Raw genomic sequence first — 27333 nt, 5'->3', positions numbered from 1 at the left:
CAAAAAGTGTACATACAACCAGAGAGGGTGCAATTAAAGAAAATACAGTACTTACCCAGCAGTATGGATCATCTTAGAAGCAGCACTTAGAAGAAGCAGCACTTAATTCCTGGAATGCTTACCAGATCACAGGACAAATCATGTCTCCAAGTGCCACAGGTTTAAGACATGATGTAGTACAATTGCCCAGTGAGAATCACATTAATCACCAAAAAGAAAACCCCAAAAGCCCTGAAACAAATTTGCTATAGCTATGTGTTCAAGCGGAAGACCAGAAACAATCGGACTGTGAAAGCAAAAAGGCTGTATTTTTAAAATGTTTCCTACTACATAGAAGAACAAATGCAGGATGTGATGTTTGCTTAGTTTTATTAATTTATTTTTGCAGGAATCTGCAACTTGGAGTATGCACTTTCTGGAGGTACCATGCATGCATAGCCTCTGAATGCTTTTATACAATTTCATCTCTTAGTAATAAGTTCATTCACAGCATACACAAATCTAGAATGTAGACACCATATATACAGGATTAAACAAGATCGTGTCTTCTTTTTTAATGAAAAAAATTTAACAGGGTTTCACACAGCAGGAAATATGGATTAGACACACTGGTGCCACCATAAATAAATAAGTTTCAAGAACACAGTTTTTAAAAATCGGTTTCAAAGGTACTGAAAATCCAGGATTATAATATTGCATTAACTCCATCGATTTCTGATTATTCAAAACCAAGAAAAATATTTGCATTAATATTTATGGACATAAACAGCAATGAAAGCCCCAAACTGAAGAAATCCGACAAAATTCAGTCATGGCTAGCTTCGTATAATATCGACATTTTGAAACGAAACAAATGCAGCAGCACATAGAGACAGTACTGACTATGAGATGTGATATCCGTGCATGTCTTCTTTCTTTACGGGATTCAAAGTTGCTGTAGTACGGAGCACAAATTCTGTGGTACCAAACAAGCTGATTAATTGTTTATGTCCAACTGTCCACTTCTCATCAGGATAGTCATTTTCACATTCTAGGGTATACGGCTGAATTTTAACACAAAAACTATCATCCTGATGACAAGCTTGCTTTTAACATATTTAATATTCTCACATTCTTTTTTAAAACATTCTTTATTGGTTTTACTTTGTTTTGTCCCCATTTCAACTCAAGTATTTTTATTTCGGTTTCAAGGGGTTTTACAATCAATAGTAAATGTAAAAGTATTTAGAAATCGAAGTGAGAGATGTATAACTGGGACAGATAAAGTAACTGAAAGAAAAGGTTGTTGGTTTTTTTTTAAAAAAAATGATTCAGTAGCATATCATAATCAGAAAGTACTGAGACCAGCTCTTTTAAGAATTATTACACCTTTTCACCACACCTCCCATTTTTCAAGGGAAACACACACATACCACAGACACACAGATACACAATTCAATCTGATCTAAGACTACATTTTACAAAGTACTTCCTTTTGCTTGACTTCCCACCCCTTTCCTCTTTGCCCAAACAAGACTAATAATTACATCAAATTAAAAGTAGATCCAAAGTTCAGAATTTCTTTTGGTTTACTATGTTCTGAATAATTTTCCACAAGCCCCGCTCTAAATAACCTTTTAAAGAACTACAGGAGCATTCTATAATTAAAGGGAATTCGTCTTAATAGCACAGTAAATACAAAATAAGCTTTATAAAGGTTCAATGAACAGTGAAATCATTTTGAATATCTGAATGTCCAAGTCAGTTACAAACTCTACCACTCTAGTAGCATGGTTGAGGGAAAGCTCAGTCATTAAGGAAAAAAAAAAGGAACACACAAGTAGTGCATTAACTCAACACAATGGCATCAGCATCCCACCATTCAGACACACGCGCACACACACGTTTTATACAATACAGTGCATTTTGTATGCCAGCTGACATTAGGGTTTTATGTGCATTCAATAAATATTACATAAACCAATCTTTTTGGCATAATCTACAATTCAGTTGGGGAGTGAACAGCGTCACCTGCTTTCAGAAGGGAAACGGATCTTCCAATATCCAAAATACAATTTACATTCTAACAAGCTAAAAATATTCAAGCACCATGTAAAGTCTTTACTATTAATGTTTGCGTATGGGCATTTACAAGTAAAACAATACAACAGACGGAGGTTTTTTTTGTACAAGCAACAAATGAGAGTATTGAAAAACTGGAGTAAAATTATTGGTACGGAGGAATTCATTTGCAATTTAACGGCACTCACTCAGTCTTCTAAAAAGCATCTGCTGTCACGGCAGCCTTCTATCTCTTCCTCTGGCGAAACTATGACCAAGATGAGCAAGTCTCCATTTATGCTTATTACAGTTCAGGGAATTATTGGACTGCAGGCACTTCCCTCCCCCCTTCAAAAGTAGCATCTACTCTGTCTGAAAATGGCACAACTGTACTGATGCACGACACACCTTCTCTCATATGCTGACTGTCATTTCAGTTGCTATCATTTTGTAACTCCAGCAAAAACAAATGCTTCTGGAATTTCAACAGAAGTACAAATGAACAGAAAATTGAAATAATACAAAGGCAAAGGCATCATGATAGAAAAGTCATGAAGTGACTGGTATTGTTTTGAGTAATCCATTATACAGCTGATAACAGCAACGGTACTGCCTATCCTGGGTATACTACTTCTGCTCATCTGTTTCCTAGTTACCTCAGTTTTGTCAGACTGTCCACATACATGAACAAAATTAATATTTGCCTTCTAACTTCATTTGACAATAATTTTTTTTTACCCCTTTCCACCATGAGATGAGCTCCCCACATAGTAATATACATCATTAGAGAGGAGGGAAGGAAAACTAGCTCTGATGCCTTTGACTTTGTTTTGCTCATCAGTGGTGCACACTGATTGCTGGACATCTTTCAGCTTATTTAAAATTATGCTGGAGGTTTAATTAGTGCCAGAACATATTGAAAAATGCCAGATAAAATACTGGTTCCTCATCTAAGATCACAGTTTGTTGTTTACTGTTATCTTTATAAACCGCAGGGACAGAAGACACCAGATTGAGCAATGCAGTCAAGATGAGTCTTCTTCCACCCACCCCTTACCAATGCTGCTTGATCTTAAATAAGGATTCAGACACATGATTGTTCTACCACAGCTGAACATGTTATCACACATCAAGCGAACTGGGGTAATTGACCATATGGATGCAGCTGCCACGAGCTAAGAACAATTTAAAATGAAGTAGTTTAAATCTCTTCTGGTAAGGTTTAGCGAGCACATTCTGCTCCACAGTTGCAAAGCTGATTACCATAATTCAGCTGACGTGCTTGACTGTGTCTCTGAATCTTGACAAAGGTATGCCATAAAAACTCAAATGCACTGTACCAGATTCTGACCAGAACACATGAACACCCTACTCAGTCGCGCAGCTGCGTAACGTAATCACTCAGCTGCCCAAACCCAAGCTCGATTTCGCAAGTATCGAGTGCTTTATTGCAGCAACCTGAAGCATCCAAACAAACTGAACATCACCTTTATAAATCAGTGTATCATATGCATGAAGTACCAGTGCGGTTTGCAGTTGCAAGTCTTGTGTTCTTCAACCTACAGCAAATATTTCCTGACCAAAATATAAAGAATGCAGTGTGTAATTCTTCGGGATCTGGCATCTGCCATTTTACACAGGCTGGTTTATTAACAATGTGCAAAGAAACCTTTACTGAAGAGCTAATTGATTAATTATTTTCAGCTAACTTTGAACTGGGGCACAAAGTACCTTCTGTGCTGTAAACATCATAAATTCTTCAGAAATTGGAAGCTGAAAAGGCCTAAGGAACTGAGTACAAACTCTTCTTATACACAACCATGGCTGAGCTCAAGTGTTCCAAACCAAATTTGGAGTAGTCTGTGTTTGGCATATGTCACTGTGCTGCTACAGAGCACAGGCTTAGATGATTGTTGTATATAAAAGCATACTTTTAGCTCTGAAACACAATGGCCTAATGAAAGCATGCAGCAGTATTTTCATCCGTAATACGGTATAATTCATTCTTAGTTTATTACCAGTGTTGACACAGCCAGGTGAGCACTGTACAAGCAAAAGGGATTGTAAAAAATTACCTCTGATTAAACTCTCTGTAACACTCACACGGTATCTCATTTAGTCACCTTAGGTTACTACTTCAAACAGCAATTTTTTGTAGACATAAGTTACCCTGAAAAAAAGCAGCAATTACAAATACCCTTCTCCTTGTTTTTTATACATTGCAAAATTTATCATTGCTTTTACCTGTCTTCTTTTTTCAGTAGCTTACAATCTAGAAGCACAGGGAGCCTTTGTTTTCCAGCTAGCTGTGGCCAGGTTAAATCAGCTCTGGCTCTTCAGTTTTTCTGGTTAAGTGTAATGTTTCACACCATTATCAAGTCCTATAATTTTTTTTAAAAAAAACACAGGGTTTTTTTTTTTTTTAGAGCCACTAAGCAGTAACTATAACCACAGGACTAAATCCCAGTAGTTATTTGCTTTCCTGTATACATTCTTCCCAAAATTAATCCTTTTACATTTTCAGGTTTCATTTTCTGCTTTGCTCACTGCAAGGGGATAAGAAAGGATTTCACCCTTAATTTATTTATTTTTAGTGTAGCACAAGCAGAAACATCCTAACATATTACTCCCATCCCTTGCAATATGAAGATTGTTGACTGGCAAAGGCTGGGCAGATGGTCTGAAAGGTTCCCCATGTTTCCTTCTCCTACAGCTGTCGGCTTGAGAGCCTGTTTTCAATCCAATGCAGCCCCTTCCTGATTTTCAGGTGTATCGTGGCATTTCACACTGCTCACAGCGATTTAGTGCTGGGTGATTTAGAAAGGTGCAGCTATCACAATTCCATGGAGCCCCTTCATAGTCTTCATCTCTTGGCTGAGTCCGTGAAGTCTGTTTGGAGCTCGTTTGATGCTCTAAAAAAAAAAAAAAAAAAAGAATACATTGTTTCTTATTTCAGAGAGAAGGATGATAGGAAAGCTTATACCACTGGTTTGTCATCTCATTAAACCATTCTATCTTAAAATGAACATGAAAACCTTTCCACTTAGCTAATGTTAAAGGCCTTTTACTAAAGCACTTCTAATTCAGTTTGTGAAATCTGAATACTTAAAGTATTTCACTTCTGTGAAGAGTCACTTAACCACACTACATTAAAAACAAAAAGAGTAGTCACCACTGTTAAGTCACCTATACTGCTAAAGGTTTAATAGCTTAAAAGGTACTGAAAAGTTTGTTACTGGCATTGCAACAGCATCCTGTTAAGGAATGACTTCATAGGTTTACATACAGTAGCCAAGTACCAAATTTTAAATTCCAATAACCCTACTTTATTGGAAGCGAAAGACTACTTCTAACTTTGTTCCTTCAAAAAATCTGACAGATGATATTCTTTCCACATCTTTTTCTAGCACTTAGCCAGGCTGAAGAAAATACAATATAAAGATAAAATGACAGGCCTGTTTCAAAGCAAGATGATTGTTTTTTCTTTCTTACGGCTTTGTAGCAGAGATGTGTGTTTGTGAAGCAGCACTTAAGTCTGTTTTCACTCACAAAATCAGTATGTATGCAAATCATACACTAGGTATTAACTCATGGAAAGACTCGGTTTTCCAATGTCTCCTACCACCACTTCAAGACCACAGGTTATTTATTAAAAGTGACAAATACTCCTAAGATGTGAAAACACAGCATTTTACAAAATGTTAATATCCAAAACAAAACTAGCACACATACATAGAAGGTAAGGTTAAGATACTCATCTGCTAAACAAACATCTGTAGAACAGCTTAATTAAAAGAGAACTTAACGCTGTAAAAAAGAAGACTAATTTGTAATTCAAAGTGGACACGTTGCTGCCATCTGCTAAAGAAATCTAGCAGATGGCTGATGACAAAGTTAGTGCAAATAGTACTTAGGTTAGTTTTCAGAGACATAACAAAGAAAATAAAAGTAACGCCCTTGCTTAGATATAAGTCCTCTCCAGTCCAGAAGCTGCGCAGTCGCATGAACAGTGCTTAGCCTCCACAAATTCCTTCTAAGCAAGCAAGTAGTGCAGGCCCTAGACTGCATTCACCTTGACTAGCTAGACAGCAGCACAGAGCAGATCCTTGTCTGCTCATACCTGTCTGTCTGCCCACACCTTCAACAGCTGAATATTAAGGAAATGGAAATTTTAAGGAAAAAAAAAATATTATTTTGACGACTCCATGTTAAAAGCCAAGCTCAGAATACAGTACACCAGCCCTAAAACTGATCTCTAATAAGTTGACAGACAAAACTGGGAAGCTAGTCATAAAAGTCATACAAATCCTTACAAGATGCTATTTTTTCAATTGCCAAATAAAATCACTTATTTCATGCAAGTTTTGCAGATTATTTTGCTTTTCAATAATAAATCAAATAGGCTAGTGTAATTAAAAGAATCTCTTCAACCGTCAAAAAGTAGGAGTGCCTTAAATCAAACAAATGACCGCTGCAATTTAACACGAATCTAGGCAGCTGCCCTCATGCCACTGCTTACCTGTCCTTCCTGGACACTACCACCTATGCAGGGAACACATCCCAGTATTGGGGTTTTCTTTGAACCACAAGCAGTAGTTCTGAGCCTTCTCTTTCTTTTAAATTTCTACATACCATGCATTTTATTACATTGAAGGGAAAAATACTTGCTTTAAAAGAGGAGGAAAAATTTCCTTATATGAATTCAAAATGCAACTGCAAAAACCTTTGTGAAGCGCCTATCAGCAACTAGAACTTATTTACAAAACTTGGATTGTCAAGCAGACTATATGATTACTGATTCAGAAGAGCGACTTCTTCTCCACTAACAATTTTAGTATGTGCTAGTTACAGCAAGAAGTGACACACGCCTAACGCTTCCAGAGAAAAGACCGCTGTTTCTCTGTATCAGAGCGCAGGATCCTAGATTGGCTGTTTCACCAGAAAGATACAAAGTGTTTAATTACCTTCCCTAACATTTGAAACCATTCCTTTAACAGATTTCAGGAAGAAAGAAAAAAAACTAGAAGGTCCAAAATGACCTGAGGAAAAAGGTAGGACTCTGCTCCAAAACCACTGCTGAACATAGCAGAGCTCAGCAAGTTACTGAGCCACAGGGCCACCAGGTGTCTATTGACCGTGAGCTGAGTCATTCGGGGATGTACTGACTTCATCTCCCTCCACTGGGTAAAAAGCAAGACTAAAGACAGAGCTCCTGTGCTCACATAAAACTTAAGTGTCCTCAGCTGGATATGAATCTCGGATACTATACAATGAGCACAGAAAATTTTAGAAACCAGTAATGAACTTGTGTACAAGTGGGACTCCATTATCACTTTAGACCAACGTGAGGAAATGCGTTCTGTCTTGGTCCTTAAAATGTCTGAAGCTCTTGCTGCACTAAAACTTCAGAGCTACTGTGAAATTCATACTCTGCACAAAAACAATAGGTAAAGTGTGACCAGTCAAGTTAAAATATAACTAAAAATACAAATGCAGATTTTTAAAAAGCTGCTGTGATCAATTAAGTTTGCATAAAAGATCCCAAGTAAACTATAAAATCCTAACAACACCTATTAGAAGACAACTAAACGAACCTTACACAGACCTCTCAACCTAAAAGTATTTTAAAAATATATAATTAGGAAGCTTCAGTTAACACACAAAAGTTTGTATACTTTCAACTCTTTTTGTAATGGTGAATAACAGTATTAACAACATATTAACAGAACATTCATTTGTGACAACCTGCCTGAGGAAAACAAGTTGTAGCCAGGATTACTGTACTTAGATAAAAATGTTCTGGTTTGGTTTATACAGAGAGAAAAGTTATAATAATTAGAATTGCTTCCTGTCATGACAGGAGTTTTTTAAAAAGGGGGGGGGGGGCTTTCTCAATGCAGATCAGTCAAATTGATGCTTGTTTGTTGACCTACCCTTTTTATATGGCTTTGGCGGCACAACAGGACCAGGCTCTATGTTATCATAGAAGTTAGACGTGGCTTTCGGATCAAAGTTCCCTGTCAGAAAAGAAAAGTAAGAAAGCGTAACTCCAAGGTTATGCACATGCCTATGCCAGTGATATGAACATCCAGAGGCTTCAGATTTTACATATCTTTTTATTCTGACATTATGTATTAGCTTTTTCCTGAGTAGCCTTGTGTCACACTTTCAGATTTGTGTTGATCCTAGTAATTTTTAGCAGGTGTGCTGATTTTGGCTGGGATATAGTTAAATTTTCTTCACAGTAGCTAGTATGGGGCTATATTCTGGATTTGTGCCGGAAACAGTGTTGATAATACAGAGATTTTCTCATTATTGCTGAGCAGTGCTCAGACAGAGTCAAGGCATTTTCTCACCCCACCCCACCAGTGAGTAGGCTGTGGGTACACCAGCAGCTGGGAGGGGACACAGCTGGGCCGGCTGATCCCAACTGACCAAAGGGACATTCCACATCATACTAGATCATGTTCAGTATATAAAGCTGGGGGAAGGAGGAAGGGGAGGATGCTTGGAGTGATGGTGTTTTTCCTTCCAAGTCATCATTTCACATGATGAAGCCCTGCTTTCATGAAGATGGCTGAACACCTGCCTGCCGATGGGAAGCAGTGAATTCCTCGCTTTGCTTTACTTGTGCATGTGGCTTTTTACTTTACCTATTTAACTGCCTTTATCTCAACCCATGAGTTTTCTCTTTTACCCTTCTGATTCTCTCCCCCATCCCACCAGGGGGAGTGAGCAAATGGCTGTGTCCTGCTTAGTTGCTGGCTGGGGTTAAACCACGACAGCAGGCTAATCCCATATTGAAGAATCAACTCCAGCCCTATGTTCTGTATTGCTTTAAAAATATGTGAAAACATAAATCCTTCTGTAGGACACATTCTTGGCAAACAAAGCAGGACTACGCATATTCTATCTATTTGACTGTATTTATGTCAAGTTTGTCACAGAAAGAGGATTTTAAGACCTAAGTAGATTTCTGTTTGCCAGCTTCTTGGTTGCAGCCTGTAGTTCTGTTTTGTTATTACTTGGTCAGAGCTTTTGTCAGCAAAAAGTTAAATTTTTAAGTAAAGAATCTTCACTAAGGAGTACTTTTTTTAAAATTTTCTCTTGACAAAGTCACTTGTAAGTCATCACTTTCTTGGAAATGTAATTTAACTTGGCCAACAGAGATATCAGGAAGTGAAGTTTATCAGGAAAAACACACCTTTTAGAGATAAGCTGATATTGATAATCAAAACTGAACTTTAAATAGAGTCCAAGTATCCACATTTAGGCACATACTGTATTAGAATCAAAAAATCATTTAGGTTGGAAAAGATCTTTAAGATCATTGAGTTCAAACATAAACCTTACACTGCCAAGTCCACCACTAAACCATGTCTCCAAGTGCCACATCCACACATCTTCTAAATACTTAAAAGAATTTTTTCCTAATACCCAATCTAAAATTCCCTTGATGGAGCCATCTCCTCTTGTTCTAACTTGTTACTTGGAAAAAGGGATTGACACCCACCTCACCAAAACCTCCTTTCAGGAAGTTGTACAGAATAAGGTCCCCCCTTAGCCCCCTTTTCTCCAGACTAAACAAGCCCAGTTCCCTCAGCTGTTCCTCATGAGACTTCACCAGCTTCGTTACCCTTCTCTGGACATGCTCCAGCACCTCCACGTCTTTCTTGTAGTGAGGGGCCCAAAACTGAACACGGTGTTTGAGGTGCGGTCTCACCAGTGCCAAGTACAGGTGGATGACCACTGCCCTGGTCCTGCTGGCCACACTACTTCTGACACAAGCCAGGATGCTATTTGCTTCTTGGCCACCTGGGCACACTGCTGGCTTATATTCATCAACTAACACCCTCAGGTCCTTTCCCTCCGGGCAGCTTTCCAGCCACTCTTCCCCAAGCCTGTAGTGTTGCATAGGGTCATTGTGATCCAAGTGCAGGATCCAGTACTTAGCCTTGTTGAACCTCATACAATTGGCCTTGGCTCATCGATCCAGCCTGTCCAGATCCCTCTGCAGAGCCTTCCTACGTTCAAGCAGATCAACACTCTTGCCCAACTTGGTGTCGTCTGCAACACTTTCACCCATATTTAAATTATGTTTTCAAAAATCTATCGATTCTATACCTCTAGATTGAAGGAGATCAACTTCTTTCAGTGTACAGTCAACGTTTATCTGCAGCTGTCTGTTGAGGCTTCTCAATCTGGTCATTTCCTCAGGCTAAAAAGAAAAAACAGAAAATAGGAATTGTGGGAAAGTCAGTATCTCATCTGACATAGAAATAACATTGCTATATCTTTAACAGCTTTATTAGAAACAGAGTATAGCTAAGGCACTGAAAAATATAGTCAAGATTGCACTGTTTGTCTTGTCCCCTCTACCCAATTTATTCTCTCAAAAAACATTCTTCTGTTGGCATTTGAGGAGGAAAACAAACCAAACCAGGAAAAATTAACAAGTTACTTAATCTTCAAATGCATTAGTAAGATGACATAGCTGAGCTCAAGTTCATAAAAGCTTACACCTTACAAAATTCTGATAAATTGATGACTTCCTACAAGAGTTTACATCAAGATGATCAGGAAACAGAATATGAGCTGCAGTTCACATTAATTATTACTTGATTATAACTGAATAAGGTCAGAAATTTATTTATATGCATCATCCCAAGGAGCTCCAACATGTCAAACCTTCTAGTCCAGTACACTTAAATCATTCAATACTGCAAGACAGTAACAATTTTTAACAGAATAACTAGTTATTTAAGTCCATATATTTGCATATCATGAAGAAAGTCCAAGTTACTGGAATACAAAGTGTACTTAATGCTAGCAACAGTGATTATTAACATGTATATAGGAATAACTACCCTATCCCAGGATACATTCCAGCATTGCAGACAGAGTCACAAAATCACAGAATGTTTGAGGTTGGAAGGGACCTCTGGAGGTCATCTGTTCCAACCCCTCTGCACAGACAGCTTTTAAGTATCTCCAAGGAGGAAGACTCCACAACCGCTCTGGGCAGGCTGTGCCAGTGCTCAGGCAACCACACAGTAAAAAAGTGGTTCCCAATGTTCAGAGGGACCTTCCTGTGCTCCAGTTACTGACCTCAAATCAGACTTTGTGCCACTGATTACCACTCCTGGCTTGGCTGTTCAGCCAGTTTCCAATTCACCTTACTGTCTGCTCATCCAGCCCATATTTTATCAGCTTCTCTATGAAGATCTTACAGGAGACAATGTTGAAAACCTTACTGAAGTCTAGGTAGACAATAATCACTGTTCTTCCCTCATCTACCAGGTCAGTCTTTTAATCTTGGAAGTCTGTCAAATTAATCAAGCTTGACTTCCCCTTGGTGAATCCAAGCTGACTACTGCTGATCACTTTTTCGTCCTTCACATGCCTGGAAATGGTCTCCAGGATTAGCTGCTCCATCACTTTCCCAGGGATCAAGACAAGACTGACCAATCTGTAGTTCCTTGGGTCTTCCTTCTTGAAGACAGAAGTGACCTCTAGTCTTTGGGTACTTCTCCCAAAAATCAAAGATTATCTAGAGCGGCCTAGCAATGACATCTGCCAGCTCCCTCAGCACTCATGGGTGCATCCCATCCAGGACCACAAACTCATGCATGTCCACTTTGCTTAAGTATTCCCTGACCTGATCCTCTTCCACTAACGGTACACCTTCCCTGCTCCAAGGTCTCTGGGACTCAGGATTCCCGCAGGCCTGTAAAGACTGAGACAAAGGCGGCATTCAGAATCTGAGCCTTTTCCATGTCCTGTGTAACCAGGTCTCATTAAGCAACAGGTCCACATTTTTGCTAGCCTTCCTTTTGTCACCTACATACTAATAAAAGCCCTTCTTTTTGTCTTTGACATCCTGTGCCAGATTCAACTCCAGTTGGCTTTTAGCTTTCCTGACCTCATCCTTGCACACTCTGACACTGCCTCTGTATTTCTCCCAGGAACATACCTGCCAAATACCTTGGAGGTAGGAACATACCTACCTCACCATACCTCACCCTGAGGCAGGTGAGACAGAACAGCCCCAACTATGCCTTCCAGCCTACATGTCTGTGCATTGTTGATGTCAACACAGTGAGTAAGTCTGAACTGATTTGGTTAACAACTGCACAAAGTGGAAGTTATTTTTCACTCTGACGAATTCTCTCATCAGAGCCATGCAGATGTCTGGGCTAGAGTCACTTGCAGGCAGAAGTCACACAGATAGGAAGAATCGACAAGGAAAAGAGGAGAGAGAGATAGGTGTCAACTAACTGAGCCAACACCACCACTGAAAAGTTACTTGGCACATCCTGCATATAGGAAATGAGAAACAGATTATCTAGGAGATGCAACCACTCAAACAACAAAATACCTCAACGTAACAAAATACCTTTTAAAAAGGAAAGTGAAACTTTGCTGCACGAACACCAAGCTGTATATGCCTTGGGCTCTTAAATGGACATGCATACTTTTATATTGTTAGGAAATTTGTTGTTAGGTCCAGAAAAGCACATATATTCGAGTTTCAGAAACTCTGTTGTGAACACTAAGAAAGCTGGACACATATCTGTTTCTTAAATTATAAAACTGGCTTACAACAAGCCAAGAAGTTACAAAAAATCATCTCCAAAGACTAAAGATTTTATATCTCAAAATATTTTTTGTATAATACTTTAGTTCATGAACACATAAAAAATAGATTTGTATCTTGAATTAAAATACTAACAAATTGCTTACTGTTGGAATTGCAGTTGTACAGCTAACTCTTCGAAGCCGCCTCTGCATTAGGTCATGCTCCATACCATTGACTTCAGCTTTCAGGCGCTCGAGCTCTTCTTGCTCCAGCTTCAGTTCCTTTGCTAGTCTCTCCATCCTTGCTCGTTGATGTAACAGCAAGGCTAATGTTTTACATGGAAGATACAGTTAGTAACACAAAAAAAAACTCGAAAATGGAGTTCTTAACTTATACGTAAGATTCATGAGTGACCTTTCTGGAAAAAAAAAGTGATCATAAACATGCAGCCGAATATCAGCGTGAAGATGCTTTCATGCCAAATGAGCTACAAGTTAGAATCAGTTCTTCTAGAATAAAAACACATTTTAGACAGTAACTTGAAGTTGATATTACCATTTTGGTCAAAGCTTCTTTTTTTGCATTTGGTCTTTCTCATCTCAAAAATACAAAGGCACCTGTACAAGGAGACAGCTTCTCAGGATGAAACAGCAACCTAGTTATATTAATACTGTACTGGCAAAAAAAAAAAAAAAATACCAGAGGTAAGATCAGAAGGTAACACACACTTCACATCTGCTCTTCAACAGCAGCTGACATGCTAGCTTTATGCCATTAGCCCAACGTCAGTCCTGAACTGTTTCTTTCCCTGCTATGACAGATTATACTATAGTAACTTTAAGTGGTCTTAGCTTTTCAGAAAGTACTGTAATTCTCAATACTCTAAGTTCCCCAGTGCTCAAAGGCAAAACTACAAAACTTCAATGAAACAGACTAGAGAATCTAGAAAATAAAAAGTGGGGGCAACTCAGGTGCTTCAGAGTCTTTAATTCTACAATAAAGCTGATTTGCTGTCCTCTAACCTCTCTCTGCTGTTAAATATTCTCTCATATTTTTGTCATGTACTGAAGTTTTTGACTTTCAGTCACCAGCTGATGTTGGGCTCTCAGGGCAACCAAAGAAAGAATTTTGACTACCTAGAAAATAAAATACAGTTTCTGCAGCAAGAGCATTTCTCAGTATTTCATCAGGATGCAAAGCTGGCCAAGTTAATTAGCATGATGCTTAGCACTGTCTAATCTGGCTGTTTTCACCTGATTAAAGCCTATTAGGACAGAGGAAAATAAGAGAAATTTGCTGTAAGTATTCAGACTAGCATGCTGCTCATATAACGACGTTCCATCAAGCTGTTCAAATGTAAGAAGATGTTGTAGATTCTGCACAATGCTATTTCATACAAAGCACCAGCCAGCATCTGCCCTTTTCTTCATCCCTACCAGAGACAGGCAAAGGAAAACTACATAATATCTCAAGAATATTTGCATACTAGCAAAAAAACATAATAGAAAAATAAGTAACAATATGACACAGCTTACTGGGGGAGGACAAAAAAGAAACCACCAGTCAGGAGCACAAAAATGACTGGTTTTTATCAGATGTCAGTACTCTGTGCAAAAAAGTAGCACTATGTTTTGAATTTTGTACGGGTCCACCAATTCACCGCCAAAGAATAAACACTGAAAATCCTATCCAAGAATAACAGGCACCAATATTACTGAACGAAACTATTCTCTGCTTTTTGAAGTAGCACAGGTCATCTAAGTAGAGTTTAAGAGAACACAACATTTTTTAAAAAGAAGTACAGATACCAGGCTGTATGATTTTACACTACTACTATCAAACCTTGCCTTTGTTTGACTCCCCCAACTTAATATCTGATATGACTACGTTACAGACCTTCACAATATACTCTAGTACAACCCATCAAACATGACTCATGCTACAAAGAAACAGTGTAAGTAGACATCAGAAGGGATTTTTGTTAACACTTTTCACAATAGTTCATATCCAAACCAAACTTAAATTAACTTGTTGCCTACATTAAGGTGTTAAATATAATCCTCTTTAGGACTCTTTTGTGGTAGTAACGATGGTTCTTCTACAATTTACTTCTCTCAAGAGTTCAGAGTGCAGCAATACCAAAGGCCCAGCTTTGGTTGGTATGGTCACAAAAGCAGATGCCCCCAAAAGCACGTAACTAACTAGTTTATTGGGTTTGTTTTCCAAAACACACAAATCTAATCAGAGATACAACGGCAAAACCAGATTTCTACATTTCAGAGAATGTTTTTCTCAGTTATGTGAAGCTACTTATAGTATTCTCACATAACTGGCAATCTTTAATGAAGCTGTAATAGGAACACTACTAAACAAAGCATTTGGCCTAGGAGTTACAGACCTCCTAGTGCTCGTTTTCTCCAAGTAACATTCCTAATTGGGTCTACCAGGTACAGACAGCTCTTTGGTTATGAGTTAGAATAGCTCAAAAGACATAAAGTGAAAGAAGATATCAAGGAACTACAGGGCAGCATCTTAACCATTACTTCAGCTCTCTAAAGTGAAAGGAAGGCTAGAAGGAGCAGTGGAGGAACAGACTCTCTTTTTCCAAATACAAATCCAGAAACAAAGCACATATTTTAAATAATTGCTGGTGATTATCATTCTGTCATTACCCTAAATGATTGGTTTGAATCCTTGCAGGCTGATTCATTTGCTCAATTTTAAATGCTTCCAATCTATAAAGCACATTACTCTGGGAAAAGCAGTTTTCAGCTAATGGTTGGATTTCACAATTTTTTATTTTTTGTTACTAAATTACTTAATTCTTCATTTATGCATGGAATTAAGACTAATTATGTCCCATTCCTGTGCAGCAGAACACACATCCTAAAATTTCTTTCCTAATCTCTTCCTCCTCTTTGAAAACTCTAATTGGAAGAAGTGAACTTTTGACTAAGCTCTTTAAAATAATTATTTTAATACCTTTCAAAACACAAATATGATTTATATTGACACCTGAAATGATTTTAACTACAATCCTACCTAATTCTCCTCTTTCACTTAATATGCTTCGATCTAAATCAAATAAATTAGATTCAAATTCCCTGCACAAGTTAGTGCTTCGGGTTTTATAAAATACCCAAGTACAGAATAAATACAAAAAATAAAATCCACATGTAAATTTATGACACAGTTCTTCAACACAGCATTTACAAACCAGGCACAGTGTATAAGTCACTCTTGTCAGCTGCAGTGTTTTCTTTTAAGAAACTCCCCTAACGTCAAAAGCATAGCAACTTCAAAAACCTCAGAAATTCTTCATGTATTAGACTGAAATTTGGCAAAATTTTTTAAAAAACAGAAGAAGCTCCCTCATTAGATGATTTTTGGTGCAACTCCTATTCCTGTCTGTACAGGTTCAAGAATTCTCACCTAGTAAGTAGCGAAATGAAGCCGAAAATGCATTTTACAGTAATACAATTTGCAGAGTGAAACATTTACCTTGAGTGTAAGCATAGTCATCAGATCCAGAACTAGAACTTCTCTGATACTTATGGCTTCCTTTTTCTCCTCCAGATCCTGGGATTACAGAAATAGGCTGAATAGGTTCTGGTGCTGCAGAACGCTCTTCTTGGTCCACTAAATTTAAAAGATTCTCAGTCGGTGCTCGACCTACTGTGATTTTAAAAATGGTTGGGTTTGGCTGAGACACCATTACCCGAGGAGACTGTGCTGGCGCACCTGCAGGTCCAGTTGGTTGAGTGTAGGTAATATATACTGGATTAACGCTAAATGGAGGTTTGGGTTGACCCGACATACCTCTTGATGGAGAGCTCGAAGGAGGAGTAGTGGCTGTATACAGCGGGTGCTGGTTTCGTTGAGAGGGTTGATTACTTATTGGTGAAGGACTTCTGTTCATTGCAGCCCCAGGTCTTTGCGGTGGCTCAACTGTAATTTCTATCTTATTCATGGAACCTTTGGATAAACTAGGTCCAGCAAAAGGAGGAAGATACGATACAGAGTGACCGCCTTGTTTTTGAAAAGTCTGGGATGCTTGCTGATATGGATGGGGTGGGACAGTTGAAGGACTAGGAGGCATGAAAACATGTGAACTCTGATGACTCAACTGAGGAGGCTGAACTTGGTGTTGAGGAGAGCCAAAGGGAGAGGGACACTGGGATGCCGGTGGTGATCGAAAAGCTGTCTGAGGGATCTGGGGCTGTTTAGGAGAATACTGAGAAGGTTGGTAGTTCTGTTGATGTGGATACACAGGTAGAGGACGGGGAGTATAATGTGGAACTGGGCCCTGTGGCGACGAATGCCACTGCGTATTCTGAGGAGTCTGTCGTCCTGAAGAACTTTGAGATGTTTGTCTTATATAAATAGAGCCAGGAGTCCCATAAAGATTGCTTGGAATCTGTGGAAGAATTTGTAGAGCTCTGGGTACACTCTGTCCAGAGGGGAGGTTTTGTGACACTGTAACAGTAATGGGATTTGTACTGTACCGAGGTATGTGCATATACGTGGGAGGAGGGCCTTGCATAGCAGACGTGTTCATTCCTGGTTGTATGGAAGATGGCTGTGGAGGTGGCTGTGGAGGAGGAGTAGCTGCATTTCTATTCTGGTCATTCACAAAAAATGGATTGTAACTAGGAGAAGCTGCCACAACAGCAGGAGCAGAATGTGGTTCTTGAACTAAGCATATCAGCTGTTTACCTGCTGTGCGTTGTGGATCAATATGTCCATCGCTTGAACTGTGTACCAGTGTACGACCACCATTAAGTTGAGCTCCATCCCCTGCATGATAGCTGGTATGAGGATGAATACCCAGATTAATGTGCAAAAGGCTATTTCTGTTCATTCTGCTGTCATCAGGGCTATGGTACTCCATGTATAAGTATTTGTTGCTCTCCTGTGCGAGGGCTCGACAACAGGCATCTAGGTTGTTGTTGTTCTAGGAGTAAGAATGGACATCTGTTATTCTCAAATAGCAAAAGAAAAAGCCACTGCTCATCATTCAACCGAAGCTGCAATCAAGCCTAGCTTGAACACAACTAGGGATAACATTTCATAGACATGAATTTTGAAATAAAAGTAATACCTACTAGGTCATAGTATGCAAGCAGTACATAGCATTTTACTACACGCAATGTGATCTATGGTCACACTAGCTACAGTATGACATAGTGAAAAATCATGTCCAGCTTTGGAGAAAGCAGTGGTTAGAACTCTTGGCATCTTCTGCAAGGAACAGGTACGTACAATTAACTACTTCTAATAACAACACGAATCAAATTAAACTAGACCAAAATTGCAAACTGGAAAGTCGAAACAAAAATGCAGATGACATTTTAATGTTTACCTGAGTGTTTACTGTTTTCACCTGTGACAGTTTACCTGAGTATTTCTCTTTACCTGAAAGCTTAAAATCCAATTTGAATTTTAAACCAGGTTCTCTTGGTAGAACAGAATTTAGTGCCTTAAAAATGAAGTTAGAATAGGTATGGCTTGAAAAAGTACTTGCAATTCCATAAAGCACCTTACAATTCTGACATAACTTCAACTGCCTTTAAGAATTTCAGGCTCATGGGTAAAAAAAGGTTAAATCATACATCAGTGAGGAAATCAAATAACCCCTGTAAACGTTTGATTTGTTTTGTGATGCCAACAGCTGAAACTATATAGAAAATAAATTATTAAACCGAATGTATCATCGGGAATTCCCTTTCCCTCTTCCCCTTTCCACTAATTTTAGCTTAATCTACTCTTGTTAAAAGAATGACACAAATGATAGCTTTTCCAAAAAAGTAAAATTATTAGAAAGCATTCCAGATTGTGGATTTTTTTTTCTCCTCAGTTTCTTATACAACAGCCTGTATCAGCTGTTGGTCAGGTTTTAATTTAAACAGTAGTTAAATTAAAAAAAAAATTAAATTCACTTTAAGTCAAGTTCAACTACATCTGGCCCTCAGCACCCTAACTTTGTCACACGTAATCCAAGACTGGTGCCTACTGTGACATACAGCACCTCCTACCAGAACAAGTGTATACATATTTACATATACACACATACACCACCGCCTTCCTTAGTGTGCTAAGATTATTAATGTATATATGTATATTCCTTAAAACCGTAATGGTTTCACTTCTATTTTAAACACTATCACTACATAAAGTTTGTATATGTATTAATACTCACGTGCCCTTGCAATACAATTTTCAGCAGCCTATCCAGCTGGTTGAAGTCAGCTACATATCTTTTCTAAAGGACTGATATCTAGACAGTCTTAATACTAAAGTGAAGATGACTTTCCCAAAATTCCATATGGTTTCACTATCAGATGAACACACACATACAGCATCTTCTCCGATGAAGACTTACTACTGAACATGACAGAAGAGTCCAGCGCTTAATTATGTATGACTCCCTGACTACTTCCCCTTCATGCCAAGTTCCTCTTCTAGACCCCAATGGTCAATGGGAATATCCAGACTTATCACAGAAAAATGTTAAACCAGAATATGTGGTAACCAGACCATGTAATAATAACCAGGACCACAGCGCCAAGATAGGAGTCTCAAAGTTAACTGCTACAATCAGCCACCTGTCATCTAAACAGGACTTCATAAAGAGAGCCCTCAGCTTCCTTCTGTCTCTTCATCAGGGTGGAGGTAGAGAGAACATAGATAGGACAAGCCCTAATCTGATTTTCTTAGGGTACAGAATGTATTTGTCATTTCAAAGGACTCTCAATTTTTAATAGGTCAAAAACTCACACTGGCTGAAGTCTAGAGCATGTATTGCAATAGGTTCACAGAAACCAGCTCATGTATCTTAAAACAAATATAAAGTGGGTTTGGAAACAAATTCTACACTTAAAGAAATGACAAATATTTGCACTGTAATGTTAACTAGCTATCCATAATACCATATTATAGATATAGGACACCATATGCTTCTGCAGCATTAGGAGTTCTTTAATTTTATCAGTTTAAAGATGTCTATGACAAACATAGTTCATCAAAAGGATCAGGCACGTAACAGTACAGAAGAGATGACTGCCAGGACGACTAAAGCTTTGTATTGCAGGGCTTCCCTCACTTCACATTTGTCTGAAAGCAATTAATTTGTATTTGTATGGTTTAGAAGACACACGATGCAAAAAAATTACAGCCACAGCTGTAAGTAAACCTACTCTTCTGCTAGGGACAGGCAGGATACAAATACAGCTTTGTTACTTTCATATGCAGCAGTTTATCACATCAGGTTCCACCTTAGTCACAGCCACACAAGGCCAAACCAGATCTTGCATGTTTATATACCACTCCTGAACCTTCCCATTAAGGCAAAGTATTCCCAGACAACCATGACTTTGAAAAATGATTGTGTGTGGTCACTGATGATCACTTCCAATTTGTGATTTTAGATGAAGGAGGAAGGAAGAAACAGAAAGAAAAACAACAACAAAAACAACAAAACCAACTGCCACCTGACTTGGAAACAGAGAAATAAAAAGTAATCCTTTGGACAGCTGCAAGGAAAAGATGCCATGAGGACAAAAAACCTTTATACTCCTAGCTAAAGCCAGTTCCTTATCTTGGAAGACTGAGTCATTGCTTGCTAAAATCTCCTCCAGTATATGTTATGTTGTGTTATTTATGTAGCCATCATCAATAATCATGCCATTAGCCACGTTCCTTACTCCCCGTACACATACAGTCACAGGTCACATATACAAGGAATAATAGTTAGTGGAAAAGCCATCACAAACATAAATGAAGAATGATAAAAAGAAGAATGATAAAATCTTTGTACCTAAAAGACAGGACAAAAATACAAGTAGTGGACTCTTCCACCCCTCCAAAATAAAACCAGAAGAATGAAAATCTATGCTCCATGTATACTACTACAAAGAATTTTCATACTACAAAATTTAAATACACAGACTCTTAAAAACTCTTTACCATACCTGAAGCATGCACTGAGATACCACTCCTTCTGGTATCTCAGGGAAGCGTTGTCGGAGATCATGGAGTACCTGCACATCGAGTTGTTGACTGCCCTGCGCCATGCCAGATTGATGATGTTCCAGATTACCAAAAAATGGAAGTCAACAAGCCTTCCAATGATTATGGTCTTCTGAGGCTTCTGGCATTTTCTGTAAGAAAGAAAACACAATCAATTATCTTTCAAGCCATCACAACAACTTCTCCTTCTTCCCTAGCTGCATGTGTAAAAGAATTACTGTATTATATTTTTAGATCTAGATACCAAGAGAGACAACAGCTTAAACACAAGAGTGGGAATCATCATGTCTCAAATTCTAGTATTAAAACACTTAACATCACAGGTATTTCTAGATGACATTTCACTGGAATGTGCTAGTTCAGGTCTTTACACAGTCCCATGGTGGTACCATGTAGACATAACTTAGATTAATCTGACCTGTATAAAATGGAACTGTTAGATATCTACTCCCAGCCAAATTCTGAACAGTTTGTAGAAAAGTCTGACGTCATCACAAAGCATGTATGTGTGTGTTATTTACAACATGCTAGAAGTAACAGGCTGGAAAACTAAGTAGCACAATTACACAAAAATACTGCTCTAGTAGCAGAGCTTAAACTCTTTCCTCTTTACATCACCACAAATCCAAGAAGTTGAAAGCAGTTTTTGTGAAACCCAACAAGAGTTAATAGAATTTAAAGAGTCCTTCTTAGCATTATGATAAGCATCTATGTAAGATTTTTGTAAAACACCTAATATATTCATACTAACATGATTAGTGACAAAAACCCTCTACCCATTGCAGGATTCCAGTATTCAGCAGCAAAAAAATTCTACCTGAACCTCAATATCGAAGAACTACTACAAGGCTGAGTCAACAAATGCCCTTCTTGCTTGTGGCTCATGATCATAGCAGTAATCAAAAGGTAGCTGAAGTCTAAGTAAAGATTCACGAAGACTTTGCATGAAGGTGGTGCATGACATAGCCCTTGTAACACATCTATTACTGCTAAGCTTCAAAAGCCTTTCCAACACTACTACTCAGTCCAATACTTAACTTCAGAGAAAGCAGTAAAGTGTTCAGAAATCGAAGTGAAAGTCAGCAGAGTTGGTGTTCCAGCAATGTATTAGCTACTCAAAGTCCCCAGTTTAAATCGTGTTTATCTCAACCTCAGTGTTAATTGTGGGTGGCACATAGTATAGGTATTCCAGTCTGCTTTCACTCGTTAGCTCAACTTCTTACAGCAGTCTAGAGCAGCACAACCATATGCATACCTTTATGCACTAATAAACTCCAACAGTTTCCTGTATCTTTCCTAAGAAAGTCTTAGTTTTCATAGGTAAGAAAACAGAACACATACCTTCAAAGAAATGTAAAATGTCTGCTTTAGGGTAAAAAAAAAAGTTTAGGTGGGTTTTGTTGTTGCTGGTTTGTTTTGGTTTGGTTGTTTTTTTTTTTAATATTTAATAACCATACCTTTCTTTTTCACTTCTTTCTAAATACTACTTCCTTTCTCTGAAAAGGGGTAAAACAACAACCACCACCACAACAACAAAAATAGAAGTCCCTGCCACTAGCTACTTTGTATGTGAGCATTAACATTCATTAAATAACACGTATGCTCACTGGAAGCATTGTGCTCTGTCATTATCTGATATATTCCTGGTATCCAGTATCTGTCACATCACACTCTTTCTCAAGATAAATGAGGCAAGTTTAAAGAACAGTGAGATATGTGAATTATCCTGTTGTGATTTAAGAAACACTACAATAAACTTACATTGCATAATCACAACGACGTTCTGTCCACCGCAGTAACGCTGCAGACTCCTTTTATTTTCAAAAGAAATGGGTTTCCACTGACAAAGCCAGTTGAAACTTCGTATCTACACTCACAGCAGAGGATCTCCTACAAAACTTATCTTTCCTAACTGACAAACAAGCATAATACTCTGAAAGGCAGACAACCCCAGGAACTCTCGAAGAAAACCTGACAGCAATCAAGTTCTATGTGTTTCTAGACAACTCTCCTTTTCCCAGGAGGCAGGGGATGAAGCACAGTATTGGAGGAGCACCCTACCAGAATACATTGCAGTTAAAACCCATGTGAAATAACAATGACAGTATCTGAAAATCTGAAATAGATGACAATAAATTTAAGGATTTCACTTGCATGAGCAAAAGCCTTTGCATCACTTCTCTCTTCAAATGCAAATTCAAACGTAGCATGGGTGAGCAGACTGGAGATCCATTATGAATACATACAATGTTTTTCCACAACGCTTTTATAATAATCTAAATTACTGATTTTTTGGATGCTTTTTCTAACACTTCCTGAACACGTGTGGTAAGTAGAGGTGTTACACTCAAAGTAGTTGGCAGTTATTGGCCAACTATTAATTTCATCAGAGTTCTCCTCTAAACACAAATAATGGATAACAGAAATTTCCATTGTCACTTTGAAGAGTTGAAGGTTCTAGCCTTTACAGTTACAGAGATAACCTTGAAAAGTCTACAAGAAATCCAGAATATTTGTCTTGAGAAGCATGAACACACAATCATTCAGAACTCCTCAGATTCCATGGCTACACTGCTGTGGAAATCTGTTCTTTTTCAGCCAATACCACAAAATTCACTTCTGCCTTATTTAGGAGTCCAACATTTTGTCCTACCTATTTGTCCAGCATTTCGTCTTGCCTATTCTGCTGGACTTGCCTACAACCAACTGCACGTTTTCCAACCTAAGCAGGCACAAACTGACTGGAATAGACTACTTGCTTTCCATGCTGCTCTACAGCACCAAGCAGGCGGAGAGGCAAGTTGTTCAGAGAGCCAAGAGTTCACATTGCAGACTACACAGCTAAGATGCTTAGTCAACAAGAGCTCCTACTGAGCCACACGAGACTAGGACAGCAATCCCTCAAAGCTTTTCTTTCATGGCATGCATAGGCTAGGGGACGTGCCGAGGTGCACTATGCTACCAGGCTTATAATTATTAACAGTTCACAGAGCAGAATGCATCAAAAAAATCAACCCAAAGTCACAACGAAAGCAAGCTACTGCATCTGTAACTTGCAAAAATGAGTTGAGGATACTCAAACTCTCGTTGAAAAGTATTTTAACGAGGATGGAATAAATTACCATTGCTACATACACGGCAGTTCTAATGGCAAAACCAAAGGGTATTGTTGCAGAATTGGTCCCGCTTTGTTAACACACAGAGGTGACTCGGGAGACATTAGTGAATCTTGGGGATTATGCAAAGCATGACTCAAGCCCTAAACAAGTACACTAATCAGTTTTTCACACCTTTTATATGCCCAAACTATATGTACAAGAAGACAGCATCTTAATCTTCTTTCTTTAAGCTGTTTGTGTATCTTGCAAGTTAAGAAAATAGTCAACAGTTCCATCAATCAACTGATGCCTCTTTTCTGAAAGAATGAACAAAAAAGTAGAATTACAATAGTCTTGATACTCCCCACAGATGTGTTCAAATACATACAGAAGTAAATCCATTTCACTACTGTTATTTTTGAAGCACTAAATCACCTAAAATGAAGATGTATGAATCATCAGTAATGAGATCCAATTGAAAAATAAATTAGATTGATATACACTACTTGGAAGTTTATAAATTATATACTGGTGTGCACTTACGCAACTAATATATGTAGCAACTAAAATAATTCCCGAGTGAATTTCCAGAAAACAGGTTACCTGGAAGACAGTTTCTCAGGCCTCCTCAACTTAAAGTTAGTTAAGGTAAACAAGAAAAACTTCTATAGATATGTCAGTGATAAAAAGAGATCTTGGGAAAATGTAGACCCTCTCCGCAAGGAAACGGGGGACCTGGCTACCCAGGATAGGGAGAAGGCTGAGGTTCTCAAAGATTTCTTTGCCTCAGTCTTCACTGGCAAGAGCTCCAGCTGCACTGCCCAAGCCACAGAAGGCAAAGGCAGGGACTGTGAGAATGAAGAACCACCCACTGTAGAAGATCAGGTTCGAGACCATCTAAAGAACGTGAAGGTGGACAAGTTCATGGGACCTGATGAGGTGCATCCGCAGGTCCTGAGGGAACTGGCAGATGAAGTTGCTAAACCGCTATCCATCATATTTCAGAAGTCGTGGCAGTTTGGTGCAGTTTCTGCTTACTGGAAAAGGGCAAACATAGCCCCCATCTTTAAAAAGGGAACAAAAGAAGACCCAGGGAACCACAGGCCAGTCAGTCTCACCTCCGTGCCTGGCAAGATCATGGAGCAGATCGTCCTGGCGACTATGCTAAGGCCCATGGAAAATAAGGAGGTGATTGGTGACAGCCAATATGGCTTCACTAAGGGCAAATCCTGCCTGACTAATTTGGTGGCCTTCTATGATGAGGTTACAGCATTGATGGTGTGATGGTTTGATGGGGGGGGAGGGGGTGGTTCTGGTGGCAGGAGAGGGGATTTGCTCCCTGTGACTTCCCTGGTTTTGGAACCAGATCAGACTCCCATCCCCCTAGGGGTTGAGCCAATCAACGCCTCTGCGAATTGCCCTATTTAAGTTGGCACAAAGAAACCAGAAAAGGTGCTTTGCCCAGGAGCGAGGAGAGGGGAGGAGGGCACTGCCCGCGCCGGGCCGGCGCCACCCACTGAGGATGGTATGGCTGCGGCAGAGCCGCCGGGGGAACTCGGAACTGGTGGCAAAATGGCAGGCAGCCCCCCTGCAGCCAGGACAGACTCGGTGGGGCAGAGACCCACTCGGAGCCCATGGAGAAGCCCACGTTGGAGAAGAGATGCTTGAGCCTGAGGACAGTTGTGAAGCATGGGACGCACAACAAGGCAGAGACACATCTGAGTCCATGGGACCACCCATGTCAGAGCCAGTGGCAACAACTCCCTAAGAATCTGAGACTCTGGTAAAGCCCGCACTGGAGCAATCCGATGGGGAAGGATTGCATTCTGCAGGTAGGACTCACGCTGGAGAATTTTGTGGATTTTTCTCGTGAGTAGGGGATCCACTGGAGCAAGGGAAAATGGTGTAAGGACTCCTCTTCCTTTAAAAAAGGAGAAGCAGTAACAACATGGGATGAACTGACCTGCACTCCCCCATTCCCTGTTCCCCTGCACTGCTGGGGGAGAGGTAGAGACGGGAAGAAAAGGAAAGGGAGGTGGGGAGGTGCTGTTTTTAAGATCTGGCCTTGTTTTCTCTTTATCCTCTCAAGTAACCGGTTTTGTTTCCCTTTGTCCTTTTTAAGTAACTGTTAATAAACTGTTTTGCTTTGAGAAAGCCGAGTCTGTTTGCCCAGGACCATGGTTGGTGGGTGCTCCCTCTCTGGTCTTGTCTCGACCCTCAGTTCTTTTATATTTTTCTCCTCTCCGCTTTACTGGAGAAGGAGTGACAGAGTGGCTGTGCGGAGTTTAGTTGCCAGGTCGGCCTAAACCATGACAGACAGACAGGGGAAGAGCAACTCACATCGTCTACCCAGACTTATCCAAAGCATTTGACACTATCCCACACGGCATCCTTGTCTCTAAACTGGAAAGACATGGTTTTGATGGATGCATCACTCGGTGGATAAGGAATTGGCTGGATGGTCGCACTCAAAGAATGGTGGTCAACAGTTCAATGTCCCAGTGGAGACCAGTGACGAGTGGCGTTCCTCAGGGGTCAGTACTGGGACGAGTGCTATTTAACATCTTTGTTGGAGACATGGACAGTGGGATCGAGTGCACCCTCAGCAAGTTTGCAGATGACACCAAGTTGTGTGGTGTTGTGAACACACTGGAGGGAAGGGATGCCATCCAGAGGGACCTTGACAGGCTGGAAAGGTAGGCCTGTGAGAACCTCATGAAGTTCAACAAGGCCAAATGCAAGGTCCTGCACATGGGTAGGGGCAATCCCAAGCACAAGTACAGGCTGGGTGGAGAATGGATTGAGAGCAGCCCTGAGGAAAAGGACTTGGGAGTGCTGGTGGATGAGAAGCTCAACATGAGCCGGTAACGTGTGCTGGCAGCCCAGAAAGCCAACCGTATCCCGAGCTGCATCCAAAGGAGCATGGCCAGCAGGTTGAGGGAGGTGATTCTGCCCCTCTACTCTGCTCTTGTGAGACCCCACCTGGAATACCGTGTTCAGCTCTGGAGTCCCCAACACAAGAAGGACATGGAGATGCTGGAGCAAGTCCAGTGGAGGGCCACGAAGATGATCCAAGGGCTGGAGCACCTCTGCTATAAAAACAGGCTGAGCGAATTGGGGCTGTTCAGCCTGGAGAAGAGAAGGCTCCAGGGTGACCTTATTGCAGCCTTTCAGTACTTAAACGGGGCCTACAGGAAAGCTGGAGAGGGACTTTTTACAAGGGTGTGTAGTGATAAGACAAGGGGCAGTGGATTCAAACTGAAAGAGGGCAGATTTAGATTAGATATAAGGAAGAGATTTTTCACTCAGAGGGTGGTGAGGCAGTGGAACAGGTTGCCCAATGAAGATGTGGCTGCCCCATCCCTGGAAGTGTTGAAGGCCAGGTTGGATGAGGCTTTGGGCAACCTGGTGTAGTGGAGGGTTTCCCTGCCCATGGCAGGGATGTTGGAACTAGATGATCTTTGAGGTCCCTTCCAACCCTAACTAGTCTATGATTCTAAAGAGTTTTACAAAAACAGTTGGGCCTTGAGGGAGAGGAAAAAAAAACCAAGACAAAGCACAATAATAAACAAATCGGTTTGTAAAGGC

The 27333-nt window shown here is 39.8% G+C and overlaps 1 protein-coding gene across 4 annotated transcripts in view; it reads right to left on the bottom strand.

Annotated features, from left to right (window-relative positions):
• Nucleotides 1-367: 367 nt before the first annotated feature.
• TAB3 (TGF-beta activated kinase 1 (MAP3K7) binding protein 3) overlaps nucleotides 368-27333 on the bottom strand; it is a 52329-nt gene continuing 25363 nt past the window's right edge. For 2 of the 4 annotated variants that reach the window (XM_086618664.1, XM_086618657.1), the window contains 6 exons: nucleotides 20590-20778; nucleotides 16121-17573; nucleotides 12784-12944; nucleotides 10165-10258; nucleotides 7974-8057; nucleotides 368-4952 (listed from right to left, as the gene is read on the bottom strand). In XM_086618664.1, coding sequence (XP_086474790.1) covers nucleotides 4804-4952; nucleotides 7974-8057; nucleotides 10165-10258; nucleotides 12784-12944; nucleotides 16121-17573; nucleotides 20590-20691 — 2043 coding nt within the window. In that variant the 5' untranslated portion in view covers nucleotides 20692-20778 and the 3' untranslated portion in view covers nucleotides 368-4803. The remainder of the gene's footprint in view (nucleotides 4953-7973; nucleotides 8058-10164; nucleotides 10259-12783; nucleotides 12945-16120; nucleotides 17574-20589; nucleotides 20779-27333) is intronic. The other 2 variants (XM_086618672.1, XM_086618680.1) reach the window with 2 other exon arrangements.

The sequence above is a fragment of the Tauraco erythrolophus genome, chromosome 1 (genome assembly GCF_009769465.1).
Source record: "Tauraco erythrolophus isolate bTauEry1 chromosome 1, bTauEry1.pri, whole genome shotgun sequence".
Lineage (NCBI taxonomy): Eukaryota > Metazoa > Chordata > Aves > Musophagiformes > Musophagidae > Tauraco > Tauraco erythrolophus.
This window is presented reverse-complemented; position numbering and strand designations above follow the sequence as displayed.